Genomic DNA, 18,261 nt, shown 5'->3' on the forward strand with positions numbered 1-18,261 from the left:
TGCCTGGTTTAGTGTGGCGGCTAGGGCGAAGTCCGATGCATCACTCTCCACCTGGAAAGGGATGGATTCATCCACCGCGTGCATCGTGGCTTTCGAGATGTCGCTTTTCAAAACCTTGAAGGCCAATTGGGCCTCCGGCGTAAGTGGGAAGGTCGTGGACTTAATGAGCGGACGAGCTTTGTCCGCGTAGTTGGGGACCCACTGTGCATAATACGAAAAGAACCCGAGGCATCTCCTCAGTGCTTTCGTGCTAGCGGGCAAGGGAAGTTCAGTGAGTGGGCGCATACGGTCTGGATCAGGGCCAATGACCCCGTTTTCCACCACGTATCCGAGGATGGCTAACCTATGCGTACGGAATACGCACTTCTCCCTGTTATAGGTCAGATTCAGGCGAGATGCAGTGCGTAGAAAGTGTTGGAGATTCATGTCGTGGTCCTGCTGGTCATGGCCGCAGATGGTGACGTTATCCAGGTACGGGAAGGTAGCCCGCAACCCGTTCTGGTCCACCATTCGGTCCATAGCACGCTGGAAGACCGAGACCCCATTGGTGACACCAAATGGAACCCTGAGGAATTGGTATAGACGACCATCCGCCTCAAAAGCCGTATATTGTCGGTCCTCTGGGCGGATGGGGAGTTGATGGTAGGCGGACTTAAGGTCTATGGTAGAAAACACTCGGTACTGCGCAATCTGATTGACCATATCAGAAATGCGCGGGAGAGGATACGCATCCAGCTGCGTGTATCTATTAATGGTCTGACTATAGTCGATGACCATCCGAGGTTTGTTCCCGCTTTTGACTACCACGACCTGCGCTCTCCACGGACTAGCACTGGCCTGTATGATCCCTTCCTTGAGGAGCCGCTGAACCTCAGATCTAATAAAGATCCGGTCCTCAGCGCTGTAACGCCTACTTTTAGTAGCAATGGGCTTGCAGCCAGGTACCAGATTTTTAAAAAGGGATGGTGTCGTGATCTTCAGGGTGGATAGATTGCACGCGGGGCGCTTTGGGCAATTTGGAGGCTGCGGCTGGTTCCCTACTGCCAGTGAAGGGAGTGGCCCACCGTACTGTAGGATCACACTCCTCATGTGGGCCATAAAGTTTAGTCCGAGGAGAATTGGCGCGCAAAGGTGAGGTAGCACAAGGAGCCTGTATTGCTCGTAAACTGTGCCCTGTACCTCAAGAGTTACCATACATTGTCCTTGGATCGGTACAGACCGGGACTGTGATGCCATGGAAATTGTCTGCTTGGCAGGGAGAACCCGGAGTCCACACCTTTTAGCAGTTTCAGGGTGTATGAAACTTTCGGTGCTCCCACTGTCAAACAGACAATTCACAGTTCTGCCACTAACCTTTACCTCCATCATAGAATGTTCCAGTCTGAAATGCCTGGTCTGATCCAGAGAGATCGACGCCACCGTTGGCCCCTGGGCGTCACTGCATGCTGCCGATGTGGATGCTGAGGACCCCTGCTGGTCGCTCCTAGTCGTCGTGGACCATGATGGCCGCCCCCATGAATCGCATGTGGCCGAGGGCTCCAAGCGCAGCGACTCCTGGTGGTCTTCCTCCTCCTCTGTCTGCCACGATGGCGCCGTCCTGAGATCGCACGTGGTCGGACCTCGTGGGTACTGCAGCGCCGAAAGAGATGGTCTCCGTTCTGGAGGGTTACAAGCTGCACTGCCGTTTTTAGGTTTGGACCTGCAGACTTTGCCGTAGTGGCCTTTTTTACCGCACTGGCTGCAGATTGCCGTTCTTGCCGGACACTGTTGCCGTGGATGCTTGGCCCCACCGCAAAAATAGCATCGCTGGCCACCTGGAGCTGCCGCCGTCGTCGAATCGATCTGGGAGCGCGGGTTCGCGGGGCGAGGAGGGAGCAGAGCTTGCTCCAACCACGTTGACTGCACGTGGTCCTCGGGGTACAGCGCCAAGCTCTTCGACGCCGCCTCCAACCTCACGGCCATCCCCATTGCCTGGGTCAAGTTGAGTTTCCCCTTTTCTAATAATTTAAGTCTGATGTACGAGGACCCTACCCCTGCTACGAACGCGTCTCGGGCGAGGTCTTGCATGTACTGCTCGGCGGAGACATCCTTACAGTCACAACCCCTGGCAAGCTGCAGGAGTTCATTGGCGTAGTCTTCTATGGTCTCGCCCGACTGCCGACGTCGTGTAGCGAGGAGATAACGAGCGTGAATCTCGTTGGGTGGCGTAATGTACCTATTCTTTAGGAGCTCGACGGCACCCTGGTAAGTGGAAGCTGCACGAATGGCTAGGTAAATCGTGTCGCTTACCCTTGCGTGGAGGACCTGGAGTCTATCACTGTCTGTAGTGATAGCTACCGAGGCTGCCAGGTAGTCCTCGAAGCACTTCCACCAATGTTCGAACGTGTTAGCTGCACCGACCGCACGTGGGTCCAGTGTCAGACGATCCGGTTTTAGGATCTGTTCCATATTCTCAGTTAATGTATTAAATTGATGCACCTCAATGAGCACCCGGAAACAAGGCTTTAGAACTGAAGGCTTTAATACATTAACAATGAAACTACTAACACAAATTCACCCGTTCAGACTGAAGGGGTCCTGCCGGAGCAGGGGGTCTTATACCCTGCCACCGGAGGCGGGACCCCACTGGAGTGTGCCATGATAACACTTAGGACAGGTAAACACCCTAACCCAACAACATAGTACAACCCCCATAACAACAACACCCTAGCCCAACAGTAACACAATAACAACCCCAGTGGTGATGGATTCACCACAATAAGTCTCTATGAGATCCCCCCTCATTCATCTGAACTCCAGCGAAAACAATCCTAACCTAGCCATGATCTTGTAGGAGCAGGTTCGAGGGGCTGAATGGCCTTTCCTCCTCCCTGTCACATTTTTCTGCTTTTAAATAATTGTGGGCATTCTTTTATATCAATACAGCTTTTCAGTAACAATGCTTCATCTGTAATATCCAGACAAACTCGGTTCCTCCTGATGAGTCAGGGGCCATTTTGAAGTCACCTGGAACAAGCTGCCGCTTACAAAGCCAGCGTCACAATCTGTGCTGGACAATGCCACCCAGGGAAAGGGCAAAGTAAGGCAGAGAGTGTGTTCACCTCCTGCTCACTCCTTTCACAACCTCATCTGTTGTTTTGATGTTGATTGGACTTTGGATAGCAGATTCCACGTCTATTCCAGTCTCACCAAAGGTCCAGGCCAGGAAATGTTAACTGTCTGTTCCCTCGACAAATACTGAGCTGCCAAGAGCTTCACTGAGCTCTGGTTTCATTGAACATCTATTTGTCATATCTGAGCAGTGGGGGCTGGGTCACTGAATATATTCAAGGCTGAGTTTGATAGATTTTTGACTGACACGGGAGTGGAGGGTTATGGAGGGAGGCAGGAAAGTGGAGTCGAGACCACAACCAGATCAGCCCTGGTGGAACAGACTCAAAGGGCCGAATGGCCTCATCCCCTGCCCCTCTGTCCCTGAGTTCCTAAGTCCTTTGGATGGAGAACCATTCTAAATAATGCTAAATAATGTGGGCCAAATCAGCATGTTGACCCAGTTTTAGATGGCATTTAGAACTGTATAATATCCTGTTTCGTGAAAGAAAAAGAGGGTCTGAATTCAATGGGTGTGATTCTCCCAGCCCACTGTGCTGTTCTCGCAGGGCTGGGAGACATCAGCGGAGGCCGTTTCACAGGCCCCACTCGGCGCCATGGCCTCCGCGTGTCTCTGGAGCAAGGGTAAGGGTCAGGACTGCTGGGGGGTGGTCAGGGAGATCGGGTCAGGCTGGCGGGGGGGGGGGGGGGGGGGAGACATCGGGGCTGGTCCAGAGAGGTCCGGGAGGCCAGTGATCAAGGGATAAGGGGTCAGAGGGCCAGCAATGCAGGGTCACGGGGCTGGCCTGTGATCGATAGGCCCCGTCCCCAGCTTTTCAGAGCGACTCCCGCTTGGGCTCCCTGTGATGCAGGGTGTCAGAGGTTCATTCTGAAAATCCCGCGAAAAAAACCAACAGGAGTTACTCCTGTTTTTACGCGAATTGGGGAGTTTGAATTTTTTGGGGGGAATCCCAGCTTGTTTTCCAGGTTTGAAGCAAGAAACCAAGTTACCAGGGCAGAGGTGTCCCAATCCACATTGGGACTATTTTTTAGGTAGCCTAGCAGCTGCCTGCAGCGACTGCTCGTGTTATTTTGTTCTAGAATTGAGAGTCTGATGCTCATTGCCCACGTGGATGCCAAGCTCTGACTGGCATCTCTGGGTCATGAGTGACTTCATCAATATGACTGAAAGGCGACCCTGGAGAACAGTCAACACCTGGCCCCAAAACTTCATGAAATGTGCTTTTATGTGGAATCAGATGGAATAGGAATGCACTTCCTGTATCAACAGCACAACTGCAGATAGCTGATAGCCTACCCTCCCAATCACCCTGCCACAGCCAAGGCAAACATACCATACAAAACACCTTCTGTATGTTACAAACAGCCATACTTCTCAATCTCCCCCATCCCTGCAGCTGACGTTTGATACATACACTCCTCTGACCATTCCCGAGCTCGAGTGATATAACACACAGGGATGGTGGATTGTGGCCACTGTAGAAAACCTTGAGCGTGTTGTCACTCCGAACCGTGAAGCCCAGGCTGATCAAATCCAGCAACTTTAAAGCTCCTCATAACATGGAGCAACCAGGAAATACACCGAATTCACAGACAAGACAGAGTACAGGAATGAGATAGAGAATCTGGTGAACTGGTGCGGCAACAATATTCTCTCCCTCAATGTTAACAAAACGAAGGAGATTGTCATCGACTTCAGGAAGCATAAAGGAGAACATGCCCCTGTCTACATCAACGGGGACGAAGTAGAAAGCGTCGAGAGCTTCAAGTTTTTAGGTGTCCAGATCACCAACAACCTGTCCTGGTCCCCCCATGCTGACACTATAGTTAAGAAAGCCCAACAATGCCTCAACTTTCTCAGAAGACTAAGGAAATTTGGCATGTCCGCTACGACTCTCACCAACTTTTATAGATGCACCATAGAAAGCATTCTTTCTGGGTGTATCACAGCTTGGTATTGGCTCCTGCTCCGCCCAAGACTGGAAAAAACTACAAAGGGTCGTGAATGAAGCTCAGTCCAACACGCAAACCAGCCTCCCATCCATTGACTCTGTCTACACTTCCCACTGCCTCGGAAAATCAGCCAGCATAATTAAGGAACCCACCCGCCCCCCCCCCAGACATTCTCTCTTCCACCTTCTTCTCCCAGAAAAAAGATACAAAAGTCTGAGGTCACGTAGCAACCGACCCAAGAACAATACTTTTCATTGTATATTAATACGTGTGACAAAAATAAATCAAATCAAATCTAATCAAAGAGCTTGGGAAGTCCAAAGATGTGCAGCTTAGGGGAGATTAGTGGGGTAAATGCGCAGATTCGTGTGGCTAGGATGGGGGAGGGGACCTGTGTGAGATGCTCTGTCAGAGAGTTGGTGCAGATTTGATGGGCTGAATGGCCCTTTCCGCACTGTAGGGATTCTATGATTCGATGGTTCTATTCTGTGAGATGCTGTCTGACCTGCCGAGTATTTCCAATCATTTGATTTCTGATTTGCAGCATCCGCAGTCATAGGCTTTTACTGTTCGTGTTTTTACTGATCGCAGGATTCACCTGAACTTCAACAAGCTCCCTCCTTCTTGGAGGAGATAATTAATTATGAAAAAAACCTGGTTACTTTGTACTTTCTCTGAAACAATTCACCACATCCTTCATCTGCCGAGGGGTTTGGTCAAATTTACCCTAAAGGCAATTCCACTTACACGGTGAAAGGTGAGGAAAGCTTACTAACCCTCAGGGTACTTTGTCACGGTTTTTCCTCTGAAGCTAATGTGCCATTCAAGCAGATTCAATGTTTATAATCTGGAGACTGGATCTGGATCACACAGTGTAGGGTTCAAACCTCCCTCCAGACAGTGCACTGAATGGGGATTCAAGCTCCCACTCACAATTCCAGGACCATTTCACAGGGGTATTCTTGTCGAATGGGTGTGGGTGACCTGTCCCCTTCCCCTCACCCCCCCATGCTCCCCCCCAGAAACCCCCCATGCTCCCCCCCAGAAACTCCCCATGCTCCCCCGCAGCAACCCCCCACCCCACCCTCCCAGCAACACCCCCCACGCTCCCTCCAGCAACCCCCCACCCCACCCCCCCCCGCAACCCCCCCACACTGCCCCCAGCAACCTCCCCCTCTCCCCTCCAGCAACACCCCCCATACTCCCCCAGCAACACCCCCCATACTCCCCCTAGCAACTCCCCCCCCACCCCCCCCATGTGTGCGTGTGTGTGTGATTGTGTGTGCGTATGTGTGTGATTGTGTGTGCGTGTGTGTGTGATTGTGTGTGCGTGTGTGCGTGTGTGTGTGATCGTGTGTGCGTATGTGTGTGATTGTGTGTGCATGTGCGTGTGTGTGTGATTGTGTGTGCGTTTGTGTGATTGTGTGTGCGTGTGTGTGTGATTGTGTGTGCGTGTGTGTGTGATTGCGTGTGATTGTGTGTGCGTGTGTGATTGTGTGTGCGTGTGTGATTGTGTGTGCGTGTGCGTGTGTATGTGATTGTGTGTGTGCCCTACAGCCACATTCACATACACATGTGTGCACAAACTCACACACACCCCACACACACATCCCATCCCCCACACGCTTACACACCCCACAAACACATACACACACACATGCACACACACACACATAAACTCTCAAACATTTACACTCACCATCCTTCCGAATGAATAATCTATAAGTAAAACATAGCAATTTGAAAAGGATGTGAGAGATCAGAGCAGTTGTGAAGGGGTTAAGCTGGGTGGTTGAAATCTGTATTGTTTATCTGTTCACTCTGAGCGGCCCCTGAAACATTGAAGTGAGCTGACAGCTTATTTTGACAATCCTAGCAGAATGAAAGTACAGACTTACAGGATACAATTAACTGCAATAAAGATATAGTTTTCCTTTCCCTCAGCGCATTATCTGCATTTAATCCATGTTTACACTCTTGAAATAACTGGATTTATTTCCATCTAATAAACAACAAAGCTGGACCACTGGATCCTGGTTTCAGGAAATCGAGAATCAGCGCATTTGATGATTGCACATTTTCTGTGAGTAAACAGCATTGTTTTAAATTCTGTAGCTAGGGGCATTCAAATTTACCATCAAATAATCCATTAAAGCAGATCTGGAGACAAGCAAACCACAATGGACTAGAGTAACCACCAAGACAATCCAGCTGAAAGCCAGAGAAACCATCTCACCAAGACAAACATCAAAAAAACTATTGTATCATCAGCCTGGCTTTAGGTTCCTAACTGACAAAATGTTAGTCTGTTCCTGTCCGTGTGCAGGACTACTGTCTACAGATAGTGTTGAAATCTCTGGCAGAAATTATACACTCCCTGCACACAGACACTAACACACACGGATGCACACAGACACACACACACACAGATACACACACACAGACACTAACACACACAGATATATACACAGACACACACAGACACTAACACACACAGATATATACACAGACACACACAGACACTAACACACAGATATACGCAGACAGACACTAACACACAGATACACACACACAGAGACACTAACACACACAGACACTAACACACACAGATATATACACACACAGACACTAACACACACAGACACTAACACACAGACACATACACACACAGACACTAACACACACAGATACACGCAGACATACGCACACAAACACACACACACACACTCACAGAGGTACTCACACAGATACTCGCAAACACACACACAGATACACATAGACACACACACATAGATACTTGCAGACACACACAAACGTGGCCATGAACAAAAATACTCACAGATATACATGAGCATACACACAAGGCCACACCGTGATCAGGAATCCCGCTGTCACATTAAACGGCTTTTACAGAATTCAAATTGAAAAATTCAAATCTAACAGTTTGCCAAAAGATGTCCTGTGGGGGTCACAGGACGTCAATTAGTCTGAGTGCTGTGTGCAGCACATTGGGAAGGAAGGATATTGAGGCTTTAGACATTCATTCGGACACAACCTGGTTGGAGCAAATGCCGAGCAAGACTTGAAAAACTGGGCCCTTTTTAATCAGAACAGCACAGATTCTAAAGAACAAAGAAAATTACAGCACAGGAACAGGTGCCTCGGCCCTCCAAGCCTGCACCAACCATGCTGCCCATGTGAACTAAAACCCCTACCCTTCCGGGGACCATATCCCTCTATTCCCACACAGACACGGGGAGAACGTGCAAACTCCACATAGACAGTGACCCAAGGCCAGAATTGAACCCGGGCCCCTGGTGCTCTGAGGCAGCAGTGCTGACCACTGTACCACCGTGCTGTCCTTTCTGGTTTCTGGTATACAAGAGAAATATTTAAATCCATCACATTGTAAAACATATTTTCTTCATTACTATATATATATTACCTAGAAAACAAGCTAGGTTTTTGTGTTTCCAAATGTTATACACCAAATCTTCCTGTTCTTTAGTTAATAACAGACTGCATTTCAAAGGAGTTCATCGCCTGAAATGTTTTGATACATTCTGTCTTGACAAGATGTTGCATAATACTTTCACTCCCAATGTTTCTTTACTTGTGTCTGATTCTATTATGATGCTTTGCTGAATAACAGCCCCTGCTCCTCCATCACCACTGACCTACATTCACTCCTGGCCACAGAATACCACGATAGTAAAATTCCCATCCTCATGTTCCAATCCTATCCTAGCCCCACCTCTCCCTATCTCCCCCTCCGGCTCTACAATCCTCCAGCATTCTAACCTCCTAAGCATCTCACATCCTACGTCACATCGCTGGCCTTCAACTGCCTAGACCCTGAACTCCAGATTTCCTTCTCTAAACATCTCTGCTACCCTCCCTCTCTCTCTCCCTCCCTCCCTCTCTCCCTCCCTCCCTCCCTCTATCTCTCTCTCCTCTTTAAAGAGACACCTCCAAAACTGCCTGTTCCGTGACTCCTCCATTTCTTCTCTGCTAGATAGATTTTACATGTAATAGAGGGTGGGAGTGATGCTGCAGCTGTGTGGACTCTTATTCACACCCCACCTGCAGTAGTTGTGTCCCTGTCAGAAAACCTCAGGAGAGGTATACAGCTCTTAGATCAGGGGCAGTGCAGCCAACCCAAATTGATGTTAGAGCTTAGAGACCACTTTGCAAAGACTGATTGTATATTCCACTGAGTTCAGGAGATTGAGGGGAGATCTGATAAAGGTGCTTAGGAACGAAAAGGATTTGAAAGGGTGGATAGAGAGAAATTGGGAGAATCAAAAACATGCCCTGCATTTCTATAGCATTCTTAACAAGGCAAGAAAATGGGGATGAGGAGCATATCAGCCATGATTAATGGGCCGAATGGCCTAATTCTGCTCCTATACCTTATGAACTTATGAACATAATAAGATGCCCAAGAATAAGGGGACATAATCCTAAAATTAGTGTTAGGCCAGTTGTGAGTGAAAACAGGAGAACTTTCCCACATAAAGGATAATAAAATTCTCCTTCTAACTGGATGCTGGAAATGGTCAAAGCTCTCCAGCTGAGATTGATGGAATTTTATTGGTTAAAGCTATCAAAGGATTTGAAGAAAAAGGGGCTAAACAATATTGAATTACAGATCGGCCATGATTTAACTGACTGGTGCAACAGACACAAGGGGCTGAATGGCCTCCTCCTGTTCCTATATAAGGGTAAGCTGCTGTTGTGACGGAGAAACAGCAGAGCATTAAGGAGGACCAGAATGGCCTCCCTGTTCACCATTGTTGTGATGTTTCTGAATGAGTAGCAAGCTCTTTCAGCCAGAAACTTTATTATGTCTTTGAAACATCTCCACATCCTTTATACAGTGAGTTACAGTCTTTGGGTGCAGTGGCTGCTATACAGTTCTGTAAAACAATGGCCCAAAAATAGAGGTGGGGTCAATGGCACTTTGGCCTGATCTCGATGTTACTGGTTGTGGGTGGAATGTTGTCTGTGGCACATTATAAAATTAAATGCTAATTCATGTCTTTCAACAAACAAAACTAATGATTGAACTCCAGGGTGAAATATAAGAGTGATATAAATATACCTATATAAATATATACATTATCCATAAATAGACAGGTGCATCAATTGCCGTGACTGAGTGTGACATTCACTGCGGTATCATTAGGTACACAAAATAATGTCATAAAGGAGCCTGGGGGAGGGGAGGATGTTGTTTCACTGACAGACAATTAAACTATTTGGAATCCCATGAATAATTTTGTTCTAATTTTGCAGCTTCCTAGTGCTGGGTCATTCATGGCTAATTTCATGTCCTTGTAACAGTAAGATCAGTTACAGATGACTTTGTTAAATCAGTCCAACTCCTGAAACCTCCCCAAACGCACTCTCCTCACTCTGATGGACGCTGCTGATGGACATGTTGGATATGTTCTTCCTCTGTTGTGTTTGCTGAAGGCATACCTCATGACGCAGTGAGCAGAGCTGCTGTTTACCCAGTCTTTCAGCCTCTCTGCTCATTGTTACACAGCCCCTCGTATAAAGCCAGCTGCTGTGGCCAATCTCCTGAATTGGCTCCTGAAAGCCGGACATTGACTGTCCCCATCCAAAATCAAATTTGTTTTTGAGTCATAAACACTGGCTGACGTCAGCTCTTTGAATAACAATGAGTTTCTGAGACAAAAAATGCATGAAAGCACTCAGGCAGACACACACACAAACACACACACACACACACTCTCACACTCACACACACACACACATACACACACACACACTCTCACACACACACTCTCACACACACACACATGCATGGACACAAAAAAGTCATGCCATATACATGAACACACTATCGACAAATACTGCACACACATAAACACACATGCACAGATGTACATACACACACACATAGAGCGACATGTGCACGCACACATATACACACACACACACAAAACTGCACATGCCATACACACAACCCATATATGCACCTCACACATACACACCATGCACACAAACACACACACTGCACACAGACATCATACACACATGTATGCCACAGACGCACAGAAACATACACACACATACAAATACACATCTAAGTAGAAACGCAGTATAAAACACAATTCTTTTCCTGTGATAATCAGTGTTTTATTTTAAACAGTGTATACAGCTGAACAGGAAGCAGGCTGGACGTGTGTGAGCATAAGAAATAGGAACAGGAGTAGGCCATCTAGCCCCTCAATCCTGCTCCGCCATTCAATAAGATCATGGCTGATCCTGTTGTTGTGGGGTCTGTTCAGTTTAAAGTTTAAGGGATATTTCACAACCAGATGACAGCACAGAAACACAGACATTGGTTATGAAAAGTCATGAACATGAATTTGATCTCCTGTCTGCGCAGATTCTGCAAGGTGCAGCTAAGAACAGTCAGGAAGCTGGTTCGCTGCAGTAAGTCGGACAGTACAGGGGGTTCCAACTTTCCCTAATTGTCCTTGAGTCCCCTGGAACAAAAGACTCGTCTTCCAGTCACTGCTGCAGGAGAAACACCAACGGTCAACTTACAGGAATGTGCTTCTTTTGAAGACTTTCACTTATTAGTTATCAAAAAATGGAAGGAGATGAAAAGCTGACACCCAAGATCCATCCAGTCTCAGCTCTCTGTTTAATTGGCTGGGATTGCTGTGTTGGAACAACTCAAACAGTCACAATATCCTCGTCAATCCAATTCATTCCCATTGACCAGAAAAACAAAATCATAAGTTTGTGTTATTCCAAGCTGCCTTGTTGTGCCCGCAAACCTTCCCGTGCCACTGCCTCTCACAATAATACAACAGAGCACCTTGTAAAATTAAAATTGAGCCGACTAGTATTCAGCAAAGGAAGTGGTGGCCTGTGTGAGTGGCAGTGTGCACCATAACACTCACAAAGCATTCACACTAAAGCAGCAAGACATTGCAGGGAGCAACTTTCGCAGGTCGACAATTTAACAATTAAAAAAAAACCACAGTGCAATGAAACAAAAGACAAGAAGACACCACGTGACTTTCCAGAAAGGGCCCTGAATTTTCCCAGGTTGTCCTGCATTTTGGATTGGCTGGGCCTTTTCCTACAATGTGGCCCATGACACAGTCTCCAGTAGGTAAACAATGCTGAGTTCAAAGCTCCTTGAGAAACACACAAAACAAGTGCAGAAACGTACTTCACGCACACGCTCAGAAAGATCCATGTATCTGCTGCCATTGAATGTCTGCTGAATTTATCTTACAAATCTCCATCCTGCTGACCCCACTCTGTATGGAAACTGCACGTCTGCAAATTGCCCCCACACTTTCATACCCAGTTGTACTATGCACTAATATCTGCACACTGATATATACACATTAGTATTATCACGCTGATATCATCAGCACACTGACATCTACACACTGATATCTACATGGTGATATCCATATGCTGATATCCTCACGCTGATATCCTCATACTGATATCCACATACTGATATCCACACGGTGATATGCATGCACTAATATCCTCACACTGATATTAACACACTAATATCTACACACTGACATCTAAACACTGACATCTACACACTGATATCTACACACGGGTATCGACATGGTGAAATCCATAGGCTGATATCCTCACGCTGATATCCACACACTGATTTCCACACACTGATATCCACATGGTGATATCCATACACTGATATCCTCACACTGATATTCATACACTGGTATTAACACACTAATATCCACATACTGACATCTACAGACTGATATCTTCACACTGATATCTACTCACGGATATCTACATGGTGATATCCATACGCTGATTTCCACACACTGATATTCACACATTGATATCCTCACGCTGATATCTGCATGCTGATATCCTCACACTGAAAATCAAATCAAAATGATATCCTCACACTGATATCCTCACGCTAATATCCACATGCTGATATCTACACGCTGATATCCGCACACTGATATCCTCACACTGATATCCACACACTAATAACCACACACTGATTTTCATGCACTGATATCCGCATGCGGCACGGTAGCCCAGTGGTTAGCACTGCTGCTTCACAGCTCCAGGGACCTGGGTTCGATTCCCGGCTTAGGTCACTGTCTGTGTGGAGTTTGCACATTCTCCTCGTGTCTGCGTGGGTTTCCTCCGGATGCTTTGGTTTCCTCCCACAGTCCAAAGATGTGCAGGTTAGGTTGATTGGCCATGCTAAAATTGCCCCTATGTCCTGAGATGCATAGGTTAGAGGGATTAGCGGGTAAATATGTAGGGATATGGGAGTTGGACCTGGGTGGGGTTGTGGTCGGTGCAGACTCGATGGGCCAAATGGCCTCTTTCTGCACTGTAGGGTTTCTATGATTCTATGATATCCTCACACTGATATCTACACGCTGAATTTTGCACTGGTATCCTCACGCTGATATCCTCACACTGATATCCACACACTGATATCTGCACGCTGATATCCACACACTGATATCCTCACAGTGATATCCACACACTGATATACATACACTGATATCCTCACAGTGATATCCACACACTGATATCCACATGCTGAATTCTGCACTGATATCCTCACCCTGATTTCCGCATGCTAATATCCACATGCTAATTTCCACACACTGATATCCTCATGCTGATATCCTCACACTGATATCCTCACGTTGATATCCTCATACTGATATCCTCACGCTGATATCCTCATGCTGATATCCACACACTGATATCCTCACGTGAATAGCCACACACTGATTTCTGCACACTGATATCCTCACACTGATATCTGCACACTGATGTCCACACACTGATATCCACACGCTGATATCCACACACTAATATCCACACACTAATATCCACACACTAATATCCACACACTGATATCTGCACACTGATATCTGCACACTGATATCCTCACATTGATATCCGCACACTGATATCCACACACTGATATCCATACACTAATATCCACACACTAATATCCACTCACTGATATCCACACGTTGATATCCACACACTGATATTAACACACTAACATCCACATTGTGATATCCATACACTGATATCCTTATGCTGATATCTTACACTGATATCCATACACTGATATCCACACACTGATATCTGCATTGATCTTTGTGTGTGACTATGTATCTACGTGTTTACCTGCATCCTCATGCACTCCTGCATTTGGTTTCTGTGCTCCACTGATCAAAGCCTGAGGGTTTTATTTTTTTCATTGTTCTTTAATGAGTTGGAAAAACAATAACTATTTTGAAAATGCGATTAGCATCTTCGTTCCAATTGGATTTTAATCTTAACGACCACAGTTACTGTACCTTGTCTTTGTCAGCAGCTCAACTTAGTGAATTAGAGCACAATTTCAACCTCTACCTTGTTGCTGCCTAAGGCACAAGCGTGTTATCAGTTACTATTCCTGGCATCAACAGGACATGATAACATTGACCAAAGCAATGATGTAGCCATGTTTTTCACTGCCCTGTCTGCCTTTTGATTTTATTTTTACTGTTACAGGTGTCATATCACATCACAAAAGGCTGGGTGTACTGCACATTCTTAACCAATCCTGTGGCTACAAGAGCAGGTCAGAGACTGGGAATCCTGCGATGAGTAACTCACCTCCTGACTCCCCAAAGCCTATCCACCATCTACCAAGGCACAAGTCAGGAGTGTGATGGAATACTTCCCACTTACCTGGATGAGTGCAGCTCCAATAACACTCAAGAAGCTCGATACCATCCAGGACAAAGCAGCTTCGCTAGATTCACACTCCATCCACCACCTTAAGCATTCACTTCCTCCACCACCGACGCACAGAAGCAGCCGTGTGTACCATCTACAAGATTCACTGCAGGAACTCACCAAGTTTCCTTCAACAGCACCTTCCAAACACGCAACCACTTCCATCTAGAAGGACAAGGGCAGCAGATACCTGGGAACACCACCACCTGTAAGTTCCCCTCCAAGTCACTCACCATCCTGACTTGGAAATATATTGGCTGTTCCTTCACTGTCGCTGGGTCAAAATCCTGGAACCGCCTCCCTAACAGCACTGTGGGTGTACCTACACCACAGGGACTGCAGCGGGTTAAAGAAGACGGCTCACCACCACCATCTCAAGGGCAATTAGGGATGGGCAATAAATGCTGGCCCAGCCAGCGATGCCCATATCCCATGAAATAATTTTTAAAATGTTCTTGTTCCTGGCACCAAACTCTCTTTCCTAATTGAATGCTCCAATACCTCGCATTCTGGAAATGGGACAGTCTGATTATTTGAACAACCAGCCCTTCGTGCCAATACAGTTGCCAATTGTGTAGCTGTTTGCAGTTTGCAGCAGTGGGTCAGTAACGGTGGGACTGCGGGTTACACAGGAGCTCACACATATAATATCACCCCCACACATTGTTATTATTGCATAGGGCAGATACAGACACAGTTATATCTCTCTGTACCATCCAGTCCACTCCTACGCCACAGCATTTGTACATTTTAAACCCTGCCTCTGTTTTTACACAGATTATTCTTTACATCCACTTCCCTTTTCCACCTTCTCCCCTTTCCCAGAAAGTTTTCCTTGTTGCTGATATAAACTCAAAGAATGAAAATAACCCCCAACCCAACATTTCTAAATTCCTCCCGTGCGGATCCGGCACAATTGACCCAATCTGTAACTGATGCAGCCAATCCCTTTCCATCCCAATGAATTCCCAACTCCTGTTTTATCCTCGTGGGCTTGCCACGGAGAACAAAGCTGACCACACACTCGCTCTGCCCGGATCGATGACATTCTGGCACAAACAGAGGCTAAAAGGCAATTATTATTTCAGAAATAACCCCTCCTAATTTGCTGTTTATCGACCCGGTCATTCTTGCTCACACAACAGATCTTGGTGCAAACTTTCACCCTGTCTCTGCTGCCTGCGAGGCTATTTTACAGTCGGATTGTTTGAACTGGCCCCGATCATTGTTCAAACAACAGCCGAGAGGGGAAAATTATCCGACATTGAGTCTAATATGAATAAGTGAGAGAGTCAGACAGATCCCACAATCTCCATTCACTGGGCACTCTAATAACACTGTTAAATAACTAGTGTAACTCTGTACTTACTAGAATCGCAGAGTAGATCAGTTGCGATACAGTAATGAATGGAAGCAGCAGCTTTCTAACTCGGAGTGAAGGTGGAGAGGGCAGTGAGACGCTCACCGAATCCAGCTAATCGTTGCTGCTCTTAACACAGCCAAACAGGAGGAGGGCCTGGGATAACAGCCTGAGGACATCACTGCTCCCATCAAAACAAGTTTGTAATCAGAAATGCCCACACACAACACACACATCAGACACACACACTCACAACAGACACACACAATCACACAACACATTCTCACAACACACACACACACATATCAGACACACACTCACAACAGACACACACTCACAACACATTCTCACACAACACACACTCACAACAGACACACACAATCACACAACACATTCTCACAACACACACACACACATATCAGACACACACTCACAACACATTCTCACACAACACACACTCACAACAGACACATTCACAACAGACACACAACACATTCTCACACAACACACACACACACATATCAGACACACACACTCACAACACACACACAGCACACACTCACAACAGACTCACATGCACATAGACACATCTCGGATACATAACAGAAACACACACACATTCTCACACACACAACACATACAAACATGCACACAAACACACACACAAATAGACAAAAATATATGTACACACACATGCCACCCCTCCTCCCCACACACACACACACACACACAGACACAGAGTATAATTTCTCTGTCTGAAGCTACAAGCCAAGTTGTCTGAGCTGCTAAACCTCCTGTAAATGCCTAGCCCCTGAACAAATCTGATAAAAACAACTCACAGCATGAGAAGGGAAGCAAAAGAGATGAAGTTAAAATCCTGGTGGTTTTACCTTATTGCAGTAATAATGTTCCAGACATGAGGCAGAGCTCAGGCAGCTCGGGTCAGCAGGTAAAGAACCCACTGTAGCTGGAGCTGTGGGATAAAATCTCACATCCATCTCTCAGTAGCTGCAACAGCAAGCGCATGGAAGCAGATTTGGAATGATTATTCTCACTCTCCCTTGCTCGCTCAGTGTCTCTCTCTCTCTCTCTATTGTTGGGTGGAACAAAAAAAAGAGAGAATGGGGTAAGATTCAATTCATCTTTGTCTCATATCCGTTTGTGGTCTGCAATAGTTCAGCCTTCGTGCAACTCACAGAAGCATACTTTAACCAGCCTTGCCATAACGAACTCAGCAAAGTGACACAAAAAAGTCTCAGATAGCAGGCGAGCGAAGCAAGCAAATTGTTGCAAGAAAATTATGAGTTTTTTTCTCTCTGGGTGCCTGTGTCTGTTTTCTTTGTCTTTCAGTCTGTATCTCTCACACACTCCCTCTTTCTCTGTCTCAGTTTCTCTCTCTGCTGTCTGCTCTCAGCATGCCTGAGAGTGTTTACCCATGCGTTTAAGCTCAGGGTATCATTTGCTAGCTTTCTCCACATTGAAAGCCAAGCGACCTCTGCTGATAATACAAGGGATATGGATGAGTGGGGGAGGGGAATATCACAAGCTGTACAGCACTTCAGATCAGCTACTCTGATAAAACTGACTGCTCCCCCAGCCTGCCCCCACCAGGGCAGGACAGAGTTTCAAATCTCCCTCCGCTGCTTCACCGGGAACCTTCCCGCGTGCCAGCAAATTCCAGCCCCTCAATTTGTATCGTGTAGCTGGATTCGGAAAACCAATCAGGAAAATAAAATGAAAGACTGAGTGTTTCCTGGCTGAAAGCACGAGGACAATGTCAAAGCGCTCCCCCACAACACACTACAGCTCCACAATCTACACACCGAACACACAGCTCCACAATCTACACACCGAACACACAGCTCCACAATCTACACACCGAACACACCGAACACACAGCTCCACAATCTACACACCGAACACACAGCTCCACAATCTACACACCGAACACACAGCTCCACAATCTACACACCGAACACACAGCTCCACAATCTACACACCTAACACACAGACACACAGCTCCA

General features: G+C 46.7%; 1 protein-coding gene across 3 annotated transcripts in view; it reads right to left on the bottom strand.

The window, feature by feature from the left end:
* The window catches only part of tox2 (TOX high mobility group box family member 2), a 186,593-nt gene extending 168,974 nt beyond the window's left edge, over positions 1-17,619 (bottom strand). For 2 of the 3 annotated variants that reach the window (XM_078236953.1, XM_078236951.1), the window contains exon 1: positions 17,128-17,619. In XM_078236953.1, the coding sequence (XP_078093079.1) occupies positions 17,128-17,235 (108 nt within the window). In that variant the 5' untranslated portion in view covers positions 17,236-17,619. Of the gene's footprint in view, positions 1-16,246; positions 16,492-17,127 lie in introns of those variants that run through there. The other variant, XM_078236952.1, reaches the window with a different exon arrangement.
* Positions 17,620-18,261: the final 642 nt, after the last annotated feature.

This window comes from Mustelus asterias, chromosome 20, assembly GCF_964213995.1.
Source record: "Mustelus asterias chromosome 20, sMusAst1.hap1.1, whole genome shotgun sequence".
NCBI lineage: Eukaryota > Metazoa > Chordata > Chondrichthyes > Carcharhiniformes > Triakidae > Mustelus > Mustelus asterias.